The 14796-nt window shown below is 39.6% G+C and overlaps 4 protein-coding genes across 6 annotated transcripts in view; 2 read left to right on the top strand and 2 right to left on the bottom strand.

The window, feature by feature from the left end:
• Positions 1-4378, top strand: part of syne1b (spectrin repeat containing, nuclear envelope 1b) — a 78047-nt gene extending 73669 nt beyond the window's left edge. Inside the window, exons 145-147 of the mRNA XM_070842275.1 lie at positions 176-268; positions 1236-1294; positions 3249-4378. Of these exons, the coding sequence (XP_070698376.1) occupies positions 176-268; positions 1236-1294; positions 3249-3492 (396 nt within the window). The 3' untranslated portion in view covers positions 3493-4378. The remainder of the gene's footprint in view (positions 1-175; positions 269-1235; positions 1295-3248) is intronic.
• fbxo30a (F-box protein 30a) overlaps positions 1-14796 on the bottom strand; it is an 89917-nt gene that overhangs the window by 47486 nt on the left and 27635 nt on the right. The gene's annotated exons all lie outside the window — the stretch shown is intronic.
• On the bottom strand, positions 4471-7956 carry ccdc170 (coiled-coil domain containing 170). The gene is made up of 7 exons (XM_070842916.1): positions 7782-7956; positions 7366-7668; positions 6678-6878; positions 6378-6551; positions 5916-6158; positions 5471-5674; positions 4471-4849 (listed from the first exon to the last, which is right to left on the bottom strand). The coding sequence occupies exons 1-7, from the start codon at positions 7929-7931 to the stop codon at positions 4571-4573; spliced, it is 1554 nt and encodes a 517-aa protein (XP_070699017.1). The 5' UTR covers positions 7932-7956; the 3' UTR covers positions 4471-4570.
• Positions 9276-13426, top strand: rmnd1 (required for meiotic nuclear division 1 homolog). Of its 3 annotated transcripts, XM_070842498.1 has the most exons (12): positions 9276-9424; positions 9788-10271; positions 10368-10473; positions 10834-10909; positions 11236-11275; positions 11377-11477; positions 11572-11678; positions 11792-11856; positions 11982-12058; positions 12407-12527; positions 12633-12749; positions 12862-13426. In XM_070842498.1, the coding sequence occupies exons 2-12, from the start codon at positions 9816-9818 to the stop codon at positions 12892-12894; spliced, it is 1299 nt and encodes a 432-aa protein (XP_070698599.1). In that variant the 5' UTR covers positions 9276-9424; positions 9788-9815; the 3' UTR covers positions 12895-13426. The 3 variants fall into 3 exon arrangements, 2 of the variants coding, with proteins under 2 accessions (XP_070698599.1, XP_070698600.1); XM_070842499.1 differs by lacking the exon at positions 9276-9424 and having other exon boundaries at positions 10232-10260; XR_011585300.1 differs by lacking the exons at positions 11982-12058; positions 12407-12527; positions 12633-12749; positions 12862-13426 and having other exon boundaries at positions 11377-11678; positions 11792-11819.

Consider the following 14796-nt stretch of genomic DNA (forward strand, 5'->3'; position numbering starts at 1 on the left):
TGTGCAGCGTTATCTGTGCAGCCCTGATACTCGTATCCTTGCCGATGCAGTTTTGTGTTTACTTTTTAATTCCAAAGTGAACACAAGCCTATTTGCCTTCCAGTGTCGGATATTTCATGCACTCACGGTCTCTCTCTTGATTTCTCTCGCTTTGTGTAAATGTTTCCTTTGTCAGGATCTGTCATCTTGGTCATCTGCAGATGACCTGGATACATCTGGTTCCCTCAGTCCTGTATCAGGAAGGAGTACACCAAGTCGGCGGCGATCGGTAACGTACACACCTAACTTTGCACGCTTCTCAATGAAAAGTCAGGTGATGGGTTGCCCCTCTGAGATAGTGCATACTGGAACTTGTGCCCCAAACGCCCCGTTGAAAACCATATTCACCCCTACCATCCCAAGATCTCTTCTCACACCCTTCTACACCTCCACAACTCGCTTCACACTCCCTTCCTCTGAATTCTGAACCTTTTCCCAGTCTTTTACTCTTCTTGCTTGTTGTCTACTCCCAGAGCGAACCCTGCCTGAGAACTGGGGAATCCTCTCTTTCTAACTTTTTATTTCCTCCTTCTTTTTCTCGGATGACTTTTGCAGTTCTGCCCTGGTTGTCACCTTTTCTCCTCCAGTATTTCCACTCTAAAAAAAAATCTGTCCCACAAATCTTTTCTCCCACTAGACTTTCCTCTAATTTCTTCTCACTCTAGTTTTGGTTTGATCCCTGTAGTGTTATTCTCAGGAATACTGGCTATAATGAAACTGCTAAATTACAAAAGAAGCATAGAAACTGTGGTTTTATCATGACAGAAAGCATGACATCATATTTGCTTTATATTTTAGGCTACAAGAATGAGAAAGCAATGTTTTTTGCATCAGTATTGATTCCTTATTTATCTAAATATCAGTCCAAATAAGCATGTCACTGCTTATATTATGTGTATGTCACTAAATGTCACTGTTATCAAAGAAATTCATGCATCATGTTGCATAATTTGTAGCTTCCTATTTGCAGTCAGTTTGTTGCATCACAAGTGGAAGCACTTCAAAGTAGTCGTGCACTTTGAAAAGCCAGATTCCTTGTCATCAAGGATTACAAAATCTATCACTTTCACATATGATTTTGTTGCTGCTCTTCTTTCATTTTGGGATTTCTTCATCGGTAGCTTTGTCTTGATTTGCCTGGACTGAAACATACTTTCTTTCTTTTACCCCCGCCCCCCCCTGTTCATTGCAAACAGCAACGGGGCAAATGTAGTCTGTCACAGCCTGGACCCTCTGTGAGCAGTCCACACCACAGGTACCTTTCTGTTGGTTTCTAGCACACCCAGAAGATAATGGAACTCATCAGCCCATGATGCACTCGGAGGCCAATGTCATGCTCTCTCATCCTCCCCAAGTCTGTGTTTTAAAAGCTGGGTTTTAAAAAATATAAAATTCAGGTTTTAATACCTGATTAGCAGCTCATGATAGTGAATTCCATCATCTTCTGTACGTCTAGACGCTCTGTGTAGGCTAGGTGATGAGGTGAAATGCAGCCTACACATCCTTGGCAAAAGAGTTTCACAAGGAATGGTGCAAGGCCTTTTCTCTGCCAATGTCCTCGGCTGCTTAATATTGCTAACCAGAGGGCATTTCTTACGTATAACGCAAATATTTCTCTATATCTAACACTCGCTCGCTGTTACTCAGCACACACACCCTTTTTCTTAAATTGCCGAGCCAGTAAATGTCTGCAATGAACAATGCAAAGGCTGCAGTTTCTCTCTCTGTCTCTGTCTTTGTCTCTCTCTCTCTGTCTCTCTCTCTCTCTCTTTCTCTCTCTCTCGCTCTTGTGTGTGACATTTCTTCTTCTGCTGCTTTCTCACCGACTATCTGCCATCTCCCACCCCCTCAGTCTGTCATCTGTGAGTCTTGCCTCTCTGGTCTCCATTTGTGAAGTGGCAAGGGGCACATTTGGTAACAACATAGGACAACCTGAATGTAAATCATACATTACTAATGTCCATGCATTCTCGATGCTAATTCTAATGAACTAAATAATAAATGGTAGATGGGTTGCATTTGTGTAGCACCTTTCTATCTTACCAGACAATACAATGTTGCTTCTAATGTCCCCATTCACACACACACTCACATACTGATGGCGGCAGACCAGAAAGTACTACAGGCCTGTTTTCTCCTAATTTAAAGAAATACATCCATTGTCGTCAATTCACAGTAGGTGGGTGCTTGCAAGCGTCTTTACAATAATTCCCTTTAATTTACCCTGGCTTCTAACCTTTGGAGCCAAAGAGGACAGTTTTTACTGAGGGTGATGGTGACTTTAAATGATACAGATAAAATAATAGTATGATAGTATGCTTATTTGTTTTCTTGCTGAGAGCTTTCTGTTTTTAGAGCCCTTATGCTATGCAAGGCTAATTGTCTCCTGTAACTAGCTCCCCATTTAATACACAGACTCGAGAGCAATCAACTACCTAATCTAACTCTCAGCAAGAAAGTAAATCAACAAACCTCCAAAAACTATTCTTTTAAAAAAAAAGCTTAGCTGAACTGCCTCATCAAAGAAGCTGGTTCTAATTGCTGTGCTCTTCTTTCCTCGGCATGCTTTGCATTTTTCAACAGGACACAAAATTTCAAAGAGTCCTTTTAAAAAATACTGTGACTATTCAGCTCATACTTGCAGCATGCCTTTTGTCTCTTATTCTAACATCTGATTGCAAAGGAATGCAAGCTCATATATTAAATGTCTTTGTTTGGTGCAGGATTGTACCATATGTATGCATTGAAAACTGTTTTGTGACCGTCTTTGTGACTGTGTTTATCCACCCAGTATCAGTCAGCATGTAGATCACAGTGTGAAGCATTGTCCCAACATTGCTTTGAACCATGTTGGCGATCTCTTTCAAACACAGCATGGTCATGCAGTTCCTGCCACTGAACTGAGATCTTATTTGGATTGAAAATTGGTGGACAACACCTAACATAAGGCGATAAGGATATTAAATTACAGAGCCGTTCAAGGGCTGTTTATTTATTGAATGAGACTAATTTATTTTATCAGTTATTTTCTCTGAAGAGCAAAAAAAAAACAATTTGGTTCTTTCAAGGTTGCCACTATAATGTGATTACACAGGTCTGAAATTAGGGATCCAGGTATCAGAACAGATTTTGCATGTTCTTATTGATCGATGTGAGTAACTAAACGTCAGTTTGTGCTGCGTTGTGAATGCGTGTGTTTGTGTGAGCAGGTCTCACAGCGACGTTGGATCCGCTTCCTTCCCTTCTGATTCAGAGGCATCGCCGGGTAATGGGTCCTCCTTTCTGTGGCGCGTCCTCTGGGTGGCGCTGCCTCTCCAGTTCTTCCTGCTCCTGTTAGTGGTCTTTGCCTTCCTGCTGCCAATAACTGAGGAGGACTACTGTTCTCAGTCCAACAACTTTGCTCATTCCTTCTACCCGATGCTCAGCTACACTAACGGACCACCTCCAGTGTAGGCTGGCTGCAAGAGCCTTTAGTTTCAGTATTCTTGCATCAGTATGACTTTAATTGGAATCGCGTTGATATCCATTAAATGGTCAATTATGTCGGGAATAAAAAGTGATCTTGGTCATCCATTTGTACTGCAGAAAAACAGCTGGCATCTCCAATTAATATCTCCGTGTGTAGCACATAGGATCAAGCATCCCACTATGTTACTCTGTGTAATGCTGTGTCGATGAAGGAGCATCTTTGGTGTCACAAACCTGAAGAAACTGTTTTTGCCCACAGTGGACATTACTGGATGAATGAACTGAAGATCACCTCAGTGGCACATACATGTTGTGTTTCTCTGAGAGATCTTTCAGTGGATAGCACCAAAGTTAAATGCTGAAATATCGCCTGTGAATTTGCTTGTAACTCAAAAATTTGTAAAAACAAAACAAAAAATAACATTTCATATATCTTACATTGCAATTATTTTTTTACCTGTATTTTTGCATGCAGTTCTGATCTTTGCTTTTATTTACTTACATCCTTCATTGTGTCTGTGGTAAACAGTCCATTTTTAACTTGAATTACATTGATTCATGTGACATTAACTTAAGCCAAGTCATGTGTTTAATATCAAAGCCAGACACAATTCAAGAGTTTAACCTTTAACATATGTCATCCATGGTCTTTATACATTTTGCTGTTTTATTTTTTAAACAAAACATTAAATACGACTTTATGATTGAGAATTATGACATATAGAACTACTGTATATTTTGTATGACTGTCAGTTCAGTATCAAATGTATAACAGTCCAGGATTATTTAAAATGTGTATATAATGGTAAAAGATAATAATGAAAAATGTATGTATATGCAACCATCACAAACAATGAATGCCAAATCCTCATTTTGATAATTGTCTGTTTATTTAATTCTTTAATGTGATTTTACATATTTGTTTTTTGTTCAGTGAATCATATTTATACTGAGCCTTTCCCGAACACACAAATAGAAAAACATGGTTTCTGATAGACATATACTTTCTAGACCACATTTGTAGCTTTACATTTTAAGTGCAGTTTGGCATAAATGTGTAAATCTAGGCTTCATGAAAGGGAACAGCATCCACTGGATAAGCAGACCTGGAGGTAGAAAGATCCAAGGAGGAGCTGTCACGGAGGTCCTGGACTTGGGCGAGACAAGACCTCTGGTGAGTAGGACAGTGCCAGGGCATATTAACGTGGTGATGAAGGTGGTGATGGTGATGATGACTGTGAAGAAGAGTCTCCAGAAATGTGATGATTTCATAGTTTGGAAGAGTCTGGGCTTTGGCATCCAGACCCAACATCTGTGAAACAACCATCCGGAAATCTACCAACTGAACAGAGGAGACAAAAGGATATATCTGTGTTTAAGATATTTAAAGCTATAGTTTACTGTTGTTGGACATTTGTGGGCAGTAAAACAAGCTATAAACACAACAAATACACAAATGCTACCACTTTTTAGTTAGTTTAGTTAGTGTTTACACTTCCAGCAGATACAGAACAACATTATCATTCAACAGTTGCCTGTGGGTGGAAATAAAATTGATAAGAGAGGTGAGAGTGAACCAAAACAGTGAAGCTGTGGGCCGTAAAACCAAAATGATGAGCCAAAAGACCCTGAAACACTGTAGAGCAGAAGAGAACTACATAGGTGGGTGATAATTCTCTCTGTGATTATGACTAAGAATGTCCTCTTTCACATGCTGTAGTCATGTGATAAATAGTTCATACAAAAAAATACTGATTGCTTTAAAGCCTAATCTAACATCAGACTGAAAAGAAATGTTTCACTGCTCTCTCTTTAACCACACCTAAAAGTGTTGTCAGGATGTGCTGACATGCTAAGAAGATCAGCAACAAGATTTTGTTGCTTTTTAAGTTTTGTGAACATCAGTAGAAGCTGAAACAGGCATGAAAATGAACTTTCTACGTCATCTTCATTGTTCCCTCACCTCGCTCTCCCTCTCAGACAGCTGAGTCAGGTTCTGTCTGAGGGTGCTCAGTTGTTCCTGGTCCTCTCTGGTCTTCCTCTCATAGTTCTGTATTTCTGAGCTCACTGTGCTCAGCTTCTTCTCCACCTTGGCCTTCGCCTCCACCAGCTGATCCAGCCTCTTTTTCTGCTCCTGCGTGGTCTGACTCTGTTCCACGACTTTCAACTTGGCACGTCAGACAGAGGCGTTTAGTGAAGCAACGGTTATTCAATGGCTTTATGAGGTTGGCTTATTACTCTCAAATAAATATACACATTATTTTAGGAACCGACCTGCTTTACATAATTGGGGAATAATTACAAAGCATTACACCCTCCTTTCATCCACCCATACACAAACACGTGATACATTATGAGGTGAAAATGCCTCTGGATTGAATTCGGGTCTGAACCCCTCTCCCTTCTACCTTGAGCTCATTGGTGTGGGACAGCTGGGCCTTGAGCTCAGTGTTGGACAGCTTGGTGGCCTTCAGCTCGCCTTGGAGACGCTCCAGTTTTTTCTGCTGCCTCCTGACCTCCAGATGAGCATCATCTCGCTCCACAGCCAACGCCGAGCGGCTCCTCTTCTCCTCCTCCAGCTCAGACACCTTCTTCCTCAGGAGCTGGATGTGGAGTCCTTTGCTCTCTAGTTGGTCTTTTTGGGACTTAAACTGTTGGGAAAAGAAATATTACTCATGTCAGCAAAGCAACTGATTTGCATTTGTGCATTTAGAGAAGAGGTTTTTATCACTACTGAAATAAAAGATGGCATCTTGATAATAAGAAGCTTGTGATTGGTTGTGTAAAGCATCCTGTATAATCTAAAGATGATGACAATAATTTCCCTCCAAATGCCAGTAATGCATCCACTAGCTATTTGTGTAGCCTACCTTTCTCTGCAGACTGTAGGTCAGACTTTTGCTCTCCGCCAAAGCAGTTGTCTCTTGTTTAACAAGCTGCTCTGCTCGCGACAGGATGAGTTTGAGCCTCATGTCGAAGCCAAGATCCACAGCAATACTGTCAACCTTCAGTGTCTCTGAAAGCTGTTCAAGGAACTCTTCATACTGTTAAAAGAAACTCAGAGTAAACTTGGATTTATGTCACAGAACTAAGGACTCATTCAAAAGCTTATATTACATAATCACCTGTAACTGTAACTTGTATTCCCTCACTACTCTGACTTAACTCACATGCTGCTTGCTGTGTCTCAGCCCGTCACGATGCATGTCCGCTGTCAGCAGCTCAGTCTCCACACCTTGCAGTCTCTCCCGCAGGTTCTGGACTTGCTGCTCTGCAAGCTGAGCCCTCTGCAGTGCACTGTGCTGGAGCTCCACCCGCTCGCTCAGCTGCTCAGAGACACGGCACAGCCTGGCCTCCATGTCTGAAAAAGACTGTCTCCAAAAAATGCAGTAAGGATGTTAGTGAGGATGTTTCAGATATGGAAAAGATTTAACTTAAGGGTAAATGTGGAGTCCAGTGTGAGACCAACAAAATACATTTAGTCAAGCACTCTTTTAGGTACTTGTACTTTATTTGAGCTAATTCTTTTTACTTGAAAACACAAGGCATTGTTATAAAGTGAACCAAAGCACCATTAGCTCTTCATTAGATATAATAATCAACTAGTTTAGTACCAATTCAACATGGCAGCACAGTGAGTTCTTTTACTTTTGACACTTTATTTTTCAAACTGTGCTATTGATAATTGTACTTAAGTAAAAATCAATCAATCAAAAATCAATCAATTAATCAAGTAACAGAAAAATAACATTGTTCACATTACAAGTGTTGCTGGAGTTTTGATTTTTTAGGACTATTTCCTTTCTCTGTGCATGTTGGAAGTAGGTGAGGTTGTGCCAGAAATCCCGGCTTCCTCACCTTATTGCAGAGGTCATCCAGTCCATGTAAAACATCTTTCTCTGTGGGCAGAATGACATTCTCAGATTTCTCCTGCAGCAGCTCTGCCACCTTTTTCAGGAACAGCTGTAGTTTCTCCTCAGCTGTTTGGGTCTCTCCTTGGCTTGACTGCAGCTTTCTCTCAAGCTCCTCCGCCTGTTTCTCCAAACAACGCGACTCTCGCCTGGCTGCTTCTATGACTCTCTTGCTGGCCTCAAGCCTCTCTGTTAGGGTGTCCCTCTCCACCTCAACACTCTTCCTACTCGCCACCAGGCCGTCAAACTCCTGACAGAGACAAAAACACCACAAAGAGTTGCAGCACACATTTGTGCTGGGTGTGCTGTCAACTAATTATACTACACACTTAAGCTAGGGGAGTTTAAAAGCTGTGTAAGTACCACTTTGAGTGAATCGAGTGCTGCTGCACTGCAGGCAGCCTTCCTCCTCTCTCGGTCCAGTTCTGCCACCAGCCTCAGCACCGTCTCCCTGCTGGCTTTACACTCCACCTCACAGGACTTCACACTCTCCTCCAAAACACAAATTCTCATCTTCAGCCTCTCCCTCTCATGAGACTGCTCCAGCTAATAATTAAAAGAAAACATTGGATAGTTAAAACAGTAGAGTTAAATAGTAGAGCATTTTACATTTATGTCTGTTTGCATGCAAAAGAATTTAAATCCTGGTTAAGAAGCTGCCAACATTAAATGCAATGTTGTTCATGCCTGGTAAAAAAAAATTTCAAATTACTGCATTTGTGTTAGCATACCTCGTCAGACTTTTCAAAAACTTCCATAATTAGAGATGTTGCAGGGGAAGTGAATATACAGCAGAGACTTGTTTCTGTTGTAAGAAGTCTCCTGGCAACACCAAACACAGGCTATACCAGGATCCACCAGAGGGGGGGGTGTAGCTCAGGGTGTCTCACGTCTAAGACACTTTATCAGTAACAAAAATTACATTTTTTGAGTGCAAATCAAATGTAATTTATAGCTTATAAGGTACTTAACAGGTAAAGAAATTCATGAACATAATTGATCAGAAACAAGTAGCAGATAAAGATGCATGAGAAGGTCAAAGTCATTGGATCAGGGGTAGTTTTGCCCTGAGTTTAGACTTTCTGGTAACCCTTCCACTAAGGTGCCAACTTGAAATGATTAACTCCTTATCTATTAACACTACAGGGATTCCATGTATACCCCATAGTAACTCAAGGCATGATGGTAGTTGCCACTTAGTCATTTCATTACTTTTTGCTTTGCATTGCTGAATAAAACAAGTTAACATTAAAGATACAATCAGTCTCACCTGAGAATTAAGGGACTGTACAAAGTAGCCTTGTGGAGCGTCATCGTCTTGAAAATGAGACAGGTCACAGGTCATTATGGCGTATAAGTGTGGAAATAACAGTGGCTTTTCTGCACATATTGTATAATTTCAGGGAAAATATCTAGCAGTTCACAAGACAAAGTAAAAAAAAAGTTTGTGTAAGAGGAATGTTATAGGTGGCTCATACCGGCATTTACAGTGAATAGTTAATAGTGAATAGCGTGTGTATATTTTCTTAGGGCCATGTTAGGCCTTTCTTGTACCTCTAGGCCATCAGGGCACCCCAGTTAACGATGACACAGCTTGTGTAACCTAAACCTAAATGTGATCATTTTAATTTTGGGGATCCAAAGCTGCTCAAGATGTATCCTCCCCAAAAATGCCAATAGAATTATTGACTTTGTTTTAAAAAGCAATCTACTGGGCTTTGCATCCCTAAATAACAGCCTGGTAAGCAAAGCTCAATCTGCCAGCCTGACAGTCAACGTTTGGGGCAAAACGCAAGTACGTCATGACGTCACCTCAAACAGGAAGTGCGAAAACTTTATTAGCAAACAGCAAACACGCCTCCTATCTCTGGCATGCAAGGTGCCATGTAACTATGTTAAATACTCAGTTATATTTTAACATAACAGCTCAGACTGCTGCAGTTTTCTAACGAATTAAATCCTTTTTCAAATCGACTTGTTTTGAATCGCTTCGACTTCATTTGCCGGTAAGCTAACCGCTGGCTAACAGCCACACATGTCTGCTACACACTGATGTGTTGTTGTTCATTGTCCACTTCTGTTGGCTTGTACTTAAGTTTAGCACCCGGTACAGAAGCGTTCGTGTTTTTATGTAGTATTACCACAGTTTAAGTAATATGGGTAACTGACCACTCGTTGACTGCTAATGTAGTCAAGGTCAGATTAGCTTGCTTTGGTTCCTATTTTGTATTTGCGTTGGGTTTAAGATATGTCAAGTTAAGGATTTAAAGTGCAGCAATACATCCTGGTTTGTTAGATTAGAGTACAACATTTAATGATGCATCTAAAAAAAAAAAAAGGTTCACCACCAGCTGTTTCCTGTGTTGCAGCTCACCTGTGCAGGTGTCTGTGGTGAACATGCTTCTCCGGACGCTGTGGACCAGATCGGGGGCTCTGTGGCCTGTAGAGAGAAAACCAGTCTGCATGTGTGTCTCGGCCAGTCTCTCCCAGTCTATCCAACCACACAAGTATGAAGCTAAGCCCAGGACCCACTCAAGCCCGTCTGGCTCCTGGATCTTTTCAAGGACCTGTTATTTCAACACTCTTCACACACAGCAGACGCATCCAAGACATGTTCTGCCTCCTTTAGGTACATTCAAAAGTCTTTGCAGCACGTTGTTACCTGACCCTTGGAGCTGGGCCAAGTGTAGTGGGCAGAAGCGCTTTTATTCACCCGACCTTGTGAAGACGGTGTTAAAACCTGGTTTAAATCCAAGTGTAACACCTGCAGCTGTGCCTGGAAAAAGGGTTCCCAAAGGACCAAGAACAAAACAACCCTCTCGAGCCAATCAGCCTTCCCAGAGTGAGGATAAGGTGATTCAGCCAGTCATCGGATGAATGACTGATCTTATTAAGTGCTGATACGTGTTTTTGTTTGAGTGATTAACTCCACCATGTGCTTCTCTGCAGGATATGATGCAATGCATTGCCTTTGCAACAGCTGATCAGTATCATTTGCCAACACTTTGCCATGACTTGAGAAGAAACGGCTTCAATGAGATAGATTTACCAAGAGGTATGACTCAAAATTATTCAGTCATTATTGCTTTCAGAGAATTAAAAGTGATCTACACTCACTGCCAGTGTATTAGGTTCACCAAGATAAAACTGATGCTCTTTAGCCCTGCAATAAACACTTGTCTGTTTAAGGCAATACCTTCATGAAGGTAGGAGTTACTGCAGGACTGTTGTATTACACTGACTTGTATTGCACAGCTTCGTCGAATACTTGAGCTGCTGGCTCTGTAATGATTTTGTATAAATGAAAAAGCAAATAAAATCATTTTGTTTAGGATGATTCAAGTCCTGCATCACCATGTCTGGGATCGTTTTACAATAATCACCGGCTTGCTGTAATTTGTTGCTTTAATTTCAGATGCCTCAAATGTGTTGGTGATAAGCACGGACATGACTGCAAAACCAGATGACGATGCTCAAATGTTCTTCTTCAGGTAGATATAAAGTAGTCTATTTCCTCTGCCTTCTTCAGGCGTTGTCTTCAATATGAATCATCTAATACTAAATTATTCATAAGGATTTTTGAATGTTTAATTGGTTATAAATAGGGCTTGGTATCTAACCTCAATACATTTTAAGTGCTGACAGAAATATGTCCCTTGAATCTAGTATGAAATATATACAAATGATCAAACATTGATCAAATATTCACTGAATTTGGTGAGTTTCTTATTTAGGCAAAGTTCCTGTTTGACTGCTTGTGTTAACTTAACATTTTTTTTGCAAATCATGGACTGATTTTCCCAACCTGAAATTTCAGAGAAGGCTCAGTAATTTTCTGGAACGTTGAGGAGAAAACGGTAAACCAAACTATATATTTCCTAAAGTTTGATATTGTATTAATTGTAATGACTGTAGCATACGTCATCGATGGTGTATTTTCTTTTCACTGTCTTTACAGATGAAAAAGGTGTTGAGAATATTGGAACACCATGAGATCCAGCCCTATGAAGTCGCATTAGTCCACTGGGAAAATGAGGAGATTAACTACAGTGTTGGAGAGTACGGTGACCTTCACTCTCACGTTGCTGCTGTTGATTTGCACTTTCTGACTTTCTGTTGCTTTGTGGAGAATTTAAATATCATCTTTTTCAAGGGGAAATACAAAGCTTGAACGTGGCAACTTTATGCTAAGCGACCAGATGAATCAACATGAAGCTGTTCTGGAGAAATTTGCATTTTCGAATGCACTGTGTTTGTCAGGTGAGATCCTGTGCTTTAACCATAAATCTATTAGCTGTTAATAAAGACAAAGGTTTGTGGTTACAGAGGTTTCAGCCTTTGACCTGAGTCTAACCTCTTGCTTTCTTTTCCAGTGAAGCTGGCGATATGGGAGGTGTCATTAGACAACTTTGTAGAGTCAATTCAATCAATTCCAGAGGTACAGTGGACATTTAACAACAAGCATCAAGAAATTATGAATAATTGATTATCTGTAATGGTTTACCTGTAAGTTACACCAGTGCTCCCCTCAATGCTAATGTCCTAATCTGTTTTTCTCCTCAGACACTGAAGTCGGGTAAAAGGGTTAAGCTGTCTTCTGCAGAGGTTATGAAGAAGATAGGCGAGCTTTTCACATTAAGGTAAATTCACTTTTCTCTAAATAGCAGGTCATTCAGGGCCAGCTGCTCCCTGTTTTCTGTTTTCAAGGTTTCACATCAAGCCAAACCTTTTGAATTGTTTTTAGATTATTGTTTTTTTTTCTCATCAATTCAGTTTGTGTTAACCAATTTATCAGTAACAGAAATTTGCTTTGTTTTATTGTAATTGCCACTCACTGTTATGTCAGCTTCTTCACTCCATTTATAATGTCACGCTACTCAAGCTTTAAGTGCTTCTACAAGGTCTATTCAATTGTAACGATTACTGCAGGTCTGCTGTTGTGTTTCTAAAATGTTTAAAGCTTTTGTGTTCATGTCCTGTTCTGACAGACACTGTATAAACCTGAGGTCTGACCTGCTCCTCACACCGGATTTCTATTGGGACCGAGAAAACCTAGAAAAACTCTATGATAAGACCTGTCAGTTCCTCAGCATCAACCGCAGAGTCAATGTAAGATTTAATAGATGTTACAGAGAGACTCATTGTGACACTTGTAGTGAGACACACGTTCTTTGTTTCTCGTTCTTAGCCACAAATATTTTTCTGTGCTCTTAGGTTGTGAATGAAAAGCTGGAGCATTGTACGCAGTTAACAGATCTGATGAGGAGCCACCTGAGTGAGAAGCACAGCTTGAGGTTGGAGTGGATGATAGTCATCCTCATTACTATAGAGGTAAGATGTGAAGTGTTGTGCTTGGACACTAGCTAGTGAACTTGTACTAGTTAATTATAAGAGATCATATACAGTTAAATAATGTTACATCTATTTCTTGGTTTTCCTGTAGGTTATGTTCGAACTTGCAAAAATGATCTTCTGAACTGCTCTTCCATCAATACAAATCTAAAAAAGGGCACTAGGAGCTCCAAAGGAAGAATGCTGCTCTATATAAAGGTACTTTGTCAGTGATATGTGACAATGTTCTCTGGAAACAACCGAAATCATGAAGCGGACCTAAACGTCTCTGTATGTCTTACTGTCTCTGTTGTACAGTTTATACATCACAACAACACACAATTCATCGTTATTTTTGCACCATTTCTTCAGTGTTTTGTTGAAGATAAAAGTTTAATTATCAGGACACGCATTTGCTATTGGCACCTTCAGTGGGATTTTTTTTTAATTTGGGATCAGCTGTACAGTTATCTATCTATCTATGAACTTTATCTTTATGAAAGATACTGCTGTTTAAAGGACTAAGCTGGAGCGTGATGGCAGGGACCATCACCTCCACATGTGACATTGTTCCTGTGGCTGAAACACCAAAAGAAAACAAGATGATGATAATATATATATTAAAATTTATGAAATCCAAGAGCTCCAACTGAGTGCTGTGTTATAGATGATGCAATAAAGTGTTTGTTTTACATGTTCTAAGTGTTTGCCAGTTATGTTTCAGTGCTTGCAAGTAAAATACAAACTTGTTGAGTAATAACTTAGGATCATAAAAAGCCCCAGTATATAAAAATGTGCAATACAAAAGTACATAGAGATATGAATTTATTCAAATAAAATATCTTATTAATAAAACACTGGTAAATATGTGTAAATATATAAACACAGGTAACCCAGGTTTATGTTTTACATTTAGTCATTAGTGAACATCAGATCAGCAAGATTTTGTCATAAAAGTCAATATATATGTGAAAAAAATCCAAAGAGGACAAACAGCTGACACAACTTCCTGTTAAAACATTATTTTTTCATCACTCAACATACAGTATCATTAATACTGTAAGCTCAGGTTTGGCTTACACACAAACAGCTGTGAAGTGTAACAGGACGACTAAAGCTGCCATGATTGTTGAAGTTTAAGGCTCTGCTGATTATAATTATCTTACGGATGAATACATGTGAAGATTAATTTCAAATCAAATATAATGCGTAAATTATTAATCTTTTTAAAGCTGTGCCATGCTGTGTCATCGTGCGCTTATTTCAAAACTTCTCAGTTTAGTAGAAATTCTTGTAGAATCAAAATGAGTGCATTTCTGCCTGTATAAGAATGAACACAGTCAGTATGTACAAGATAATATACAGTAATACTAGTATGCCCAGGGCTGCCTATTGAGGAATGCATAGATCCCATGGAAATGTATGTAAGTGAAACTAAATGATTAAGCAGTTTGTGAATACAGATGATAGACTGTAAAGGCTGTGAAATATCTACATTTACTGATATAGTAGCATCCATGTGTGTCAAGAGAATTAAGCATTTCACACATACATGTGACCCACTGTTAAAGTTGTTTTGTTGCCACTGAAAAAGCATTTTTTTTAACACACAAATGTATTTAAATCACAAAACTGTTAACAAAAATGCTGTCTTATTCTCTTAGACGTATACATTCTAAAACAGATTGAGTTACATCTTTGCAAAAGACCTGACATGATTAGTAGTAAAAATTGCACTCTAGCAAACAATCATTAGATTTATTGAAAGAAGCAATTGCATAATGGATGTAGTTAACTGGCAAATCTCTTCAAGATGAGCACTTTTCCAGTTGATGCTTCTCTTGCCAGATCTCTTTTTAATCACACAGTTTCTAATATTAATAAAATAATCTTATAAATCAATACAAGTTTCAACAGTGAATACAGGTATATTTTTGGTTGAACATAATGGAAAAAAGCAGCAAAATGCTGCAGTCAGTCCTGCTCTCCAATGGCTTTTTGAAAACTTCTTACAGACTTGAATAACTTCCTTTTTGATTGTCGAACC

The sequence above is a fragment of the Pempheris klunzingeri genome, chromosome 13, assembly GCF_042242105.1.
Source record: "Pempheris klunzingeri isolate RE-2024b chromosome 13, fPemKlu1.hap1, whole genome shotgun sequence".
Lineage (NCBI taxonomy): Eukaryota > Metazoa > Chordata > Actinopteri > Acropomatiformes > Pempheridae > Pempheris > Pempheris klunzingeri.